General features: G+C 39.3%; 1 protein-coding gene across 1 annotated transcript in view; it reads right to left on the minus strand.

Moving 5' to 3' along the window:
* Positions 1-3,519: 3,519 nt before the first annotated feature.
* Positions 3,520-10,699, minus strand: part of ST8SIA6 (ST8 alpha-N-acetyl-neuraminide alpha-2,8-sialyltransferase 6) — a gene marked incomplete at its 5' end in the record, with an annotated part of 29,717 nt that continues 22,537 nt past the window's right edge. The window contains 2 exons of the mRNA XM_008941733.1: positions 3,520-3,798; positions 7,906-8,378. Of these exons, the coding sequence (XP_008939981.1) occupies positions 7,910-8,378 (469 nt within the window). The remainder of the gene's footprint in view (positions 3,799-7,905; positions 8,379-10,699) is intronic.

The raw sequence follows: 10,699 nt of genomic DNA on the forward strand, positions 1-10,699 counted from the left end.
AACCTAATGATGCTGAAGCGGTCATGTGCAAGGACAATGTCAGCCTTTGCAAAAGTACAGTGGAACTATCAGCACATTGTCAGTGTTTCTATCTTTAGAAAACTATTTAATCTCAATAGTCATTCCACAGCATATGATGGCATTTGGAGGCCCACAAACATTAAAAATTATTATTCCTTATATGAAGTAGAGGGAACTGAAAGGCCCTTCCTAACCTTTGGTCAAGAATCCTTAATCAAAACTGCACTTGGGTCAGTCTTGCAAAAGTGTCATAAAAAAACCCAGCCAGGTACAAAATCCATTTATTCATCATTAACCTGGCACAGATGTAATATAAATCAGAAATCACAGATGTAAAATAAATGAGAAGTAATTAATTTGACTACCCGCAAGAACATCCTTTCCCACAGTGTGTGCACTGCAGCAAGTCTTGATCAATCTAACCACCCTGTCACACAGAAACACCACTACTAACCTGCCCAGCCTGCGCACAAATTGACACAGCCTGGCCACCAAGCACACAGCAGCAGTAGCTATAACAAAGCTGAGTACAGGGTCTGCACTCCTGTGAAGTGAAGTAGATGCAACTGACATCTTATAATAATTTCATGTCTGGATAAAGGCCTGAAAAAGCTTCATTAAAAATAGGTTCTTAACCTAAAGTCTAACAGAGTCTATTTTTACTCTGAGGAGTTGAGTATTTGTAGGAAAGGGTAGGAAAGGTTAGCAATTCCTCCATGCACTTCATGTCAGTCCAGTGCTCCACACAAATCGCTGAGAGCTTTGTGAGCACAGAGCTCTTCAAGTCAACGGCAAGTTTAAAGTGCTGAAACACTGCTAAAAATTCCAAGTGTCTGTCCATGTTACAGAGCTTTCTGTTTGCTCTCATTTCTGAGTGCTACATCACACTCCTTCAGTTAAGATCTCTTTTTGTAAAGGAAACTAGAATTTTTCGCTCTTTTTGGCTAAACCTCTCTTAAAATGTATTCCAATAACCTTTCCAGTTACTAATACAAGTGTTATAAATAAAATAGCTGCACAGAAATAGTCCAGACATGGAGTAACTCCAGCTCTTTGTGGTGTGTAATGGTACCTTGTATACATTTATTCACTGAGATAGTAATACTAACTAGAAAAATACTTTTGAAAAAAAGCTGCTTCTCCACTACAAATACATTCCATTTTCCCCACTCCACATGTTCTTAAACACAACCAGGTCTTACCACATTACTCATGATGAGTAGTTCACTGAATTTAATCCAAACATTGACGGATACCTTTTGCATTGCTTCTACATGTGCACAAAGCATTTGCAATTGTTCTAGATACAAGATCCTCTCAATCTCTAAAAGATGTCAGAGTTTTTCCAAGTCAAAGCACAGAGCTGCTACACAGCCACAATCACCTGATTGCACTGCACTAGGTGGGAATAAGCTCCAACCCTTGCCTCAACAAAGGCACATCTTTGTCTCTCTGGATGAGATACGACGTGATTCTCCTCAGCCTAGTCTGTTTGCAGCATCCAAAGGATAAGTGCATCCCTTTGCACAGCTTCCAGCCACAAACACTCGGGGACAGTCGGTGTGCATGACTTAAGATGTAGGATGAGCTCTTTTGGGAGCAAATTTGTCTCTGATCTACAGCTAAGGTCTTGCGATAGGCACTCATCCGTAACACGTGTAACATAGATGCAGGGTTTTGCAGCAGCCATCTCTCCACACATGAGCAGCAGATGCCTGTGGCTAGAAACTGGCACAAATTTCACTGCTGGTGAAGACAAAATGTGGACGTGTGGTGCTGGAACCACAACAGAACACCATAAATCAAATCCTTGTGCTTGCCTCGTTCAGTCACCAGCTGGCAATGCAGATGTGCCCATCAACTCAATACCGCTGTCTTTGATTCTGTTAAAAGCCTACTGATATTCAGAGGGGTGTATTCATGGTGTCATTCAATGGCCCAAAGCACTATCTACTTTTTAAAAACCTTATTTTCAAAAATTGATTTCACTGCTGATACTTGCAGCCAGGATTTATGGACACTTCTGCTTGTGATACACTTCTGGTATCATTACCTTGGAAATGGCTAAACATGCTGAGTGTGTCTTAACTAACAGACCTGGAATCATAGTGCTTGATTCTAATACTTTCAGGATTATTTCTGTGGTTATAAAACTACTTTAAGATAAGCTTTCAAATATTACAACAATATAGAAACGCTCCTATGAAGTATCAGTTTAAAAGGTTTTTTTGAACCTTATTTTATAGGGTTCAATTCACTTAAGTAGGATTTTTTTTTCAGAGATAATCCTCAATGAGTGGAATATTGAATGCTCTTTAAATCAGTTGATTGAAAATTTAATGCTACAGTGGCAAAAGGAGTTCTAGCGAACAAAATACCCGATAGTATCTGAGTGTAAAAGAAGAAGAAGGACAGTCTGTCCTTGAACTGATCATCCAATAGACTCTCAAAAAAGCTACTGAAACTCTTCTTTTAGCAAAAATTGGTTATTACAATTTTTTATGGTTTTGGGTTGTCATTTGTTCTATCTTTGCTTGTTCTTTCCTGCACTAAAACATATAAGCAGTAATATACAAGCAGACATAACTAGGACAAGAACTGCTTGTCCTAACTCCTGTAAATGTTAATGTGATTCCTCCCATTGGCCTGATACTTCTCATTCTCTTTGTGCATGATGTTGCTCCACGTGTGTATACCTGGACCACATGGATACTTAAAGCAGAAGAACTGCATGGGTTTTAAATTAAGTGACTGTAAGTTCTTTTCTCATGGTACACGAGAAGAGCACGGGGTTGACTGTATGAGGAACATTCTTCTAATAATGCACAGAGCAATTTCCTGATCTGTAGTCACATCAGCTATGCTAGGTGAAAAAGAAATAGAAGAAATTATAGGTTTGGTACCTAACATTTTTCTAATGAATGATCCTTCTCATATGTCAGCCGAGATACGGAGCTGGGATTGCAGGAGTGTGTGCAAAGTCATGCCCTACCAGCACTCTGGGGATTGCTGCATGGAGCCTAGTTTATTGTCCTCATTTGGAGCTGAACTGGACCTTAGACAGGAACACAAGCAAGAAAAGGGGGCTAAGAACAATTATACCGCTCTGGTCCGTCAAATACTTGTTCACAAAATGAATGTCATTCACATAAGCGATACCATTAAATTCACAACATTATCTATTGCCCTTAAAAATGAAAGCCCATAAACCACTCGACTATCTCTAACCTGAGGGATTTTTTTCATCCGTGCACCCTGGGACAAACTAAGAATGACATGGGCCTGAATTAATTACTTCTCTGTAGCTCTTCTCATCACCTTGTCATGTAGCCAAACGTTAGTGTTCACAGGATCAAGTTCTTAACTGAAAACGTTCACTGCCAGCTCATGCAGCTATCATACAGAGACTATTACCTGTATTACATGATATTATCAAAACCAGAGATCTTAGGTCAAAATACTTTAATGATCCTTTAAGAAACAAAATACGATGCCTACCACATATTGCCACGATCCTGAGATTGTGCTTTGCTACAATTAAACCAATCGTCAGGAGTTTCAGAATTTCCCAGACAAATGTTATTTTGTATTTTTAAAAAATGATTACTCAGCATTCAGAAATGCAGCAGTCACTGTGAAAAAATCATTCCTTTTCTCCCCAACTGTAAAATACTTTTCTATTGTAGCAATGCAGTCTAATGCTCACAAAATCACATCAGATCAAATCCAACACCAACTGCTGAGATATACACAAATTGTCTCCTTAGGATCATCACCCTGGAATTAAAACAATAAAATATGTTATTGATATGTCTTGTATAGTAGGAAAACTGCTTGTTATATTCAAAATAAGCCAACAGCTTAGTCATCTGTGTACGCATTTCACCTTCTGCATCCGCTTTTTCATCCTTATTTCAGACTGAGAAATTGTGACATTTATTATACAGCATTACAGGCTTACAAAATTCTTCTGAGTAAGCTAGTGCCTGGTCTAGCTCGAGCATCTGATCTTTCTAAAGGAGGACTTCTTCACTTGAATACCCTCACAACTGCTCACACTTACCCCTCCCACACCACTCTCTTCAGGATTCCTAAGCTAACCAAAGCTGGGTCTAACCAGTGTCTTCCTGGGACACAGCCGCTGCTCATCTGAATACAGGTATGTTCTAAATTATATTATCTAAATCATTATTTTGAAATAGCTAGGGATTGAAATTATTCCATTTCTTCAACAGGCTAGTTCTGTGGAAAAAGCAAAGGAAAGCAAACCCAAACCTTTCTAGATCTGTAAATACTTTTTCATTTGATTCTAGATCCAACATAAATTCTGCTTTGATTGAATATATTTTTTCTATTCTGGTGGGGTTTCACTAAACCACAAGTAACTTACCTATACTTGTTTCATTACTGACTTTATTCTTAATGCTTGAACTTAGTGGCTGAACACAAGAGCAAAGTGTGTACGTAAAAACCATACCACATGGGTACTAAAGCAGAAGGCCTTTCTTTCAGTGCTGTATACATCTAACAATTTCATTCTGGTTAATATTTAATCGAGTCAGGGATAGGGTGAAATTTGGCTGCCTGACAGGAATCGAGATCTTATTTTCAAAATGTGCTATCATTTTTCTCAAGTTAATTAAGAGTGAATCATGGGGCAGGTCATATTTCTGTAGCTACACTGAGACACTCTAAGAATAGAAGAATTTCAGCAGAATTCAAGCTCATGTTGGCACCCTACTGTTATAAATATGTTATTTAACAATTATACTTATAAATAGGTTATTTATAACAGTATTTATCACTTATTTGGATTGCAGCAACTTTGAAGACCAAAAAAAAGAACATGGTGAAAGTTGGAACAAAACGAACCTCTTTGATGTTAACTCCTGAACAAATAAGCAGCCAGCCAGCCCCCTGCTTTACAGGATGCTGCCCTGCTAGCTCCACCTGCAGTGGAGGGCTGCACTACTGCTCTCTCTGTCAGAAAGAGATGGCTTTGAATTATCTGGTTGGAATTAAAAAGCCCAGTCCCAATTTTTGCTTTTCAGGTAAAGGCACACTCACATTCAGTCTAAGCTTCAGCAGCCCTTACTCCCTAACCACCAGCACGCCTCTGCTCAAGCTCTCCTCCTTTAGTCTTGCGTGGGCAATGGAACACTATGCTCTTCCCCAGGCTGAGGGAGTCTCAGTTTCATTCATTCTTTCTATGTTTTTTTTCTGTTGACTGACTCCTCTGAGCAGCTGCTTAATGTTACTGTGCTCTATGTCAAAGCCACACATACTCATCTTCCCTGCTGTCTCCTTCTAGCAAGCATTAAACCTGATGGACTCTTGGTCAGAGAAAATTTGCATTTTAACCAGGCTTCCAGGCAATCAAATTTTTGCCAGTCTCATTCATTTATCATGTGACATTTTTTCTAATCTGGTTTTTCTGTCTATTTTAAAATATGAATCAGGCCATTTCTTCTCCTTGAACCAGCGTTTACTTGAAGGCAATGACATGCCCTTCAGCCTTATCAGGTTAAACCAATCAACAAACAAGACTCCCTTCAGCTGCAGGGTCATAGAAAAAAATATGTTGAAATTTAATACAAAATAATAAATATCATTATTTTAATTACATTTCAAGATTTTGCTGATGTCTTATTTTCCATTTTACCATCTGTGATCAGTATGCATCTACTTCAGTGAAGACATGGACATGTCTGTTGAGCATAATCATAAAGACTCAGGAGCAGATATTAAGGCAGATGCAGTTTCCCCCCACTGTTCAGCACCAGCTCTACAGGGCTCTCATATCTGACAGTTCTCTCCATCCAGTAAGAAAAGTTCACCATTACAATGGCAAGATGGTGCTTAGCAGCAATACTGCCAAAATGTTTCACTGGGATGCAGTGAATCACCTTATACTGCTCCAGAACCTGCCACGTGCTTGCAATACAGGTGCCTCCAGCAGAGCAACTTCCTTCGTTTCTTATTTACAGCAGCAAACTGGTGTTCCAGTAGTGTGTGAGGGAAGCTCTGCCTAAGACTTCTGTGGGTACTCACTGGTGTAAGGAACCTTCAGCTACCCACTAACAGGGAAGAGCAGGGAGAAGAACATAAAAAGGCATTTGAAAAGAGAAAGGAGATGGTTCAATTTTTAGAAAAGGTAATTTTCAGTGAAATATACTCATTGTAGAATTTCAATTATCTCTAACAGTTGGTAACAGTAATGGAATGTTAGGTCATACTGAAGGCACTTAATTTCTTTGTTTTTAAATGGCTGGCTTCTCTCTTTGTAAATATAAGTGTAAACTAGGGCACCACTCCTTATTTTCTTTCTTTTCTCCTTATTTTTTTCTTTACAGCTTATTTTGCAAATTTGGCCACAGAACTATTTTCAGTCTGTCAAGCATGGACAGCATTTAATTAACCCATACAGATGCTTAAACATTTTTTTGTGGCTTCTAACTGCTCCTCCTAGATTAAATATCGATGAAGAGCTGCCTTCCATTCTCTTAGCTGGTGTAGTTACTACAATTAAAATTACATGGTATGTCTCCAGTGATTTATATTATAGGAAGAATACAAAAAAATCTACCGAGTATAAACAGCTTAGCTATGAAGAAAAATATATTATGTATTTCTTAATCTTTCCAACTTTTTATGAGGGATAAAGGACACCTTAGCCACATGAGACTGCAAACACATAGACCTCCTCCTAGCTGATCTCCTGCCATGGACTAGGAGAACAGATTTACTAGATGGCTTCTAGGTCCCTTCTCACATGTTTCCTAATAATATGGGAAAACAGTTTATTTTTCTAACTCTTCAAATAAACTGAAACTGAATAAAATTGTGCCTTCTTGGTACTAGTAATCTGCTAGTTTAAAACTTAGCAGTCTCTGATGATGAACCAAGTGTGAATACATCTTTGATAGCAAGCTTTCTAAATACCATCAAAGAATGTTTTCAAATACCTTTCAGAAACTAGCCGTAAAAAAAAAAATGTAGCCTTTGAACTTAAAATTTCTGGCTTGAACAGGATGGTGCTATTTTAATTTATTTAGCTTGAGCAAAGATTGAAAACATGCAGACAAATCTTTCCAGAGTCATCTGTAATCTGTACATGGTAAATTGGCTCAAGGTCAGAGGTCAGACCTCTGCTGCATTTCTCTGAGGCAATACACAGAAGGTGGAGGTCCAAGGGGGATGGCACCATTAAAAAGGACAGAGGAAAGGAAACAACACTTCAGCCTATATGTGTAACTCCCAGATTTTGAGCTGCCTCGAGGTAAAATCCTCAGCAGGATCTGCTGTAGTGTATGGCAGCTTCCTCACTGCTGTTGACAAGCTGTCCCACAGCCCAGGTCTGTAAGAGCACACTGCTCCAAACTGATCTTTGCCTAACAAGAGGGAACGAGGGTGCACACACATGCTACTCCTTCATAGGGCAATCTTAATCCTTACTTTGGCCTCTGTATACATCTGGAAAGGCTGTGCCAGGATTAGGTGTCTTCTCTTGTAGGTGACTGTATGTAACTTCCTTTAATAAAGCAATTCACCAAGGAGGCTGGTTCATGGGAATTGATACCAAGCCAAACACAGGTTGGTAGAGACACATATCTGAGATAAGGATGCACTATTGACTCACTGTGAATTATGGTGATAATGTGTATTTAGCTATGCTTCCCATCTAATGTTCAGAATTGGAAAACACTCCTCAACTCTGTGGTACTCCAAAACTCCAACCTTTCACTTATTTTTGAACACAGTTTTCACTGAGTGTAAGGTAAAAATGTCTCTTTAAGGAAGAACAGACACACTGTTTGCAAAACAAGTTCTCCCTTGACACATTACTTAAATAAAGACATTTCTTGTGGTAAGAATGAGACCTACCTTTTTAGTCTGATTCACATTTACCAATCTGCAACTTCAAAATGCCTTTGCCATGAAGCTGAAGGATCTGGTTATATTCTTTGGGCATTGCATGGAAACCAGGTTTAGGCAGCTGGTTGTCATAATAGTGATGGCTGATTGGCATCTTCTCTGTGGATTTTGAGAAAGGCCAGAAGCCATAGAGCTTCACATTCTCACACAGCTCAAGAGCAGCACTAGTGATCATAAAACCAGACGACAACCGGTACGCTTTCACACCCTTAGTCCTCCAGAACTGGGCAAGACTTCTCAAATAGGTGGGGTGAAAAAATATTGCCCTTTGGGGTGCTTTGAACTCTTGCAGAGTGTGATACACTTTAAAAGAAGGAGCTGTGTTGCTTCTGAAGGAAAATGCTGGCAATAAAAGGAAAGCATCTCCATAGACTGCAATGTTCTCCAGAAATTCTCTCTTCTTTTCATTTAGTTTGTTGTACCTGCAGAGTAGAACATTTTAGGAAAAGTTAATGGAATGTGCTATTGATATAAGAATTATAGAGCAAAACAGCACAACTGCACCTGCATATGTGAGTTATGAACTCTGCTGCACCAGTTCAGCATGTCTGCATTGCACATTCATGCCAAACTTTTATATGTTGTAATATGTGCAGTTATGAAAATCTGGCTTATTATACAATAAAGAACACTGAATTGGCAACACGGGAGCTACTGAAGCAGATCAAATTTGCTGCTACTGAGATCAGGACTTCTTTACAGAATTGATCAATTCAAGAAATTTCAAAGGAGAATAAAAAAATAACAGAAAGTATTTATACTTTCTCTGTTTAAAAATACATGCACTATGATATACAGTGCACACACATTTGGGAAATGTGCTTCTTGCACAAATAGGTACACAACAAACGCTCTTCAAAATCTGAGTGTCTGCCCTGTGTGGAAATACAAGCATGTGTGTGAGCAGTCTTGGAGTGTTAAAGATTAGTGAGTGCTCAAGTTTTGCAGGGTCTTAGCTGCTGTCAGATGAAAATATAGGCAAGTCTATCTCCTTTAACTACAAAGGGAACATGTGGAGATCTGTAAAGACTTAGTGACTTAACTTCACAAAGGAAGATTTATTCAAATGCTTTGGTTCTCCAACAAGCAGCAAAAGAGACTTAGTTCTCAATGTTCATTAATTCTGTGCTCCCAAACACTGAGTGATGAACTTGCAGAGTTATCCAAGAAGTTATATCAGGCACAAGGGGGTCACTCAACTTGTTTCCTCTGTAAATCTGAGCTGTCTGAGTCACCTGGACATGTCAGTGGGACACCTGTGCTCTCACTTTGGAATTCAAAGCACTGAGTCCCCTTTTGTAGGCAGCTGTCTATCTGAGTAGCGTATTTTCACATTTTAAGGGCTACCAGAGCCCACTTTTCACAAATTTGGTTTCCCTTCTGTTCACAACTTGAGTAGGTTTAAACCCTCTTCTCATGCAGCACTTCAAGACAGAGGACATCAGCCACTGCCATTTCCGTTCCAGACCCTCCTGAGGAGTTACCAGTTACCTCCTGCACAACTGAACTCATGCAAGGAGTGATACACCCCTTCTCAACCTGAAGGGGTTTAAACTTAGAGCCTCTGCTTCCCAGGAAAGTGCCGTTATCACCAGACTCTGAAACAAAATAAACAGGGAGAGACTCAGTCCCTCCTGTTGTCCCTGGGCCACTGTAGATACAAGAGTCACACAGCCAAAACAAGCAAGAAACGCCTGAGCCTACGTCTAGGAAGAGTGGGTGAAGGGTGAACTTCTGGCCTCTACTATGAGAATTTTTTGTTATTTCTACCCAATGTGAAGGACATGAAGAGCCTTCAGGACAGAATTCAGATCCTGTTTTTCCATAGCTAGAAGCCTGAAGAATTCAGCTGTCTTGTTTTCCCTTCCAGCTGCCACTGTAAGGTGCAGTGTAGCCCAGCTCCATTAGGACACTTAAGAACTGTGCTGCTTTCCTCCAAGAGAGGTCACCTAAATTATACATCCTGACATATACAGTTCAAAAGCTGATTAACCTTACCAATAATAACATCAGACTAACCTATTACCCAAACACAGAATTGGAAATTAAAGTGAATAAAATCAGAATAGGCCTTCTGAGAGAACAAACTTTGTTTACCATTTGCTAAATGGTGCCAAGTTGCTTCCTGTTCCTCCTTCAAAAACATTTACACTGTTTCCTGAAAAGTTAGAGAATCATTTTTTTTTTAAATCCTAAAGGCCTCTCATAATCTCTTTTCATCTTTACACAGGTTTAGCTCCTATTTCCTTAAGTGTAACTCCTACTAACCCTGGTGTGGCTTAATTTAGCTAAAAAATGAGTGCAGCTGTGGCAGAACACCTTGATCAAGCCCTGGTAAATCCTATATCAGGTCAGTAGTCACCAATGATGCTGAATCACTGAACAAAGTCTTCCTTTTATTCTTGTACAGCCTCACTAACACCAGTGAGCAAAATCTATTTATGGAGAAGCAATTATTCATCTTCATTTAAGTCAAAGAGGGCTGGGTAAGCATCAAGGCAGTTAGTACTCTTTACAAAAAATCCAGTTCTATCCTTGAATCAATGGCAAATGCCTGTTAGTCATTTCTCTTGCTGTACTTTTTCCTTCTTCCTTAAAAGGGGAAAAAAAAAAGCTTTGTTTGATGTAGTCTGTTTGACAAATACAAGTATGACAGACAATAAGATACAATAAGATCAGTAAGCAGTACATAACATGCCACAGCAGTCCTTTTCATAGATAAACTGCATTCCCATCCTGCTGA

The sequence above is a fragment of the Merops nubicus genome, unplaced genomic scaffold (assembly GCF_000691845.1).
Source record: "Merops nubicus isolate BGI_N331 unplaced genomic scaffold, ASM69184v1 scaffold11456, whole genome shotgun sequence".
NCBI lineage: Eukaryota > Metazoa > Chordata > Aves > Coraciiformes > Meropidae > Merops > Merops nubicus.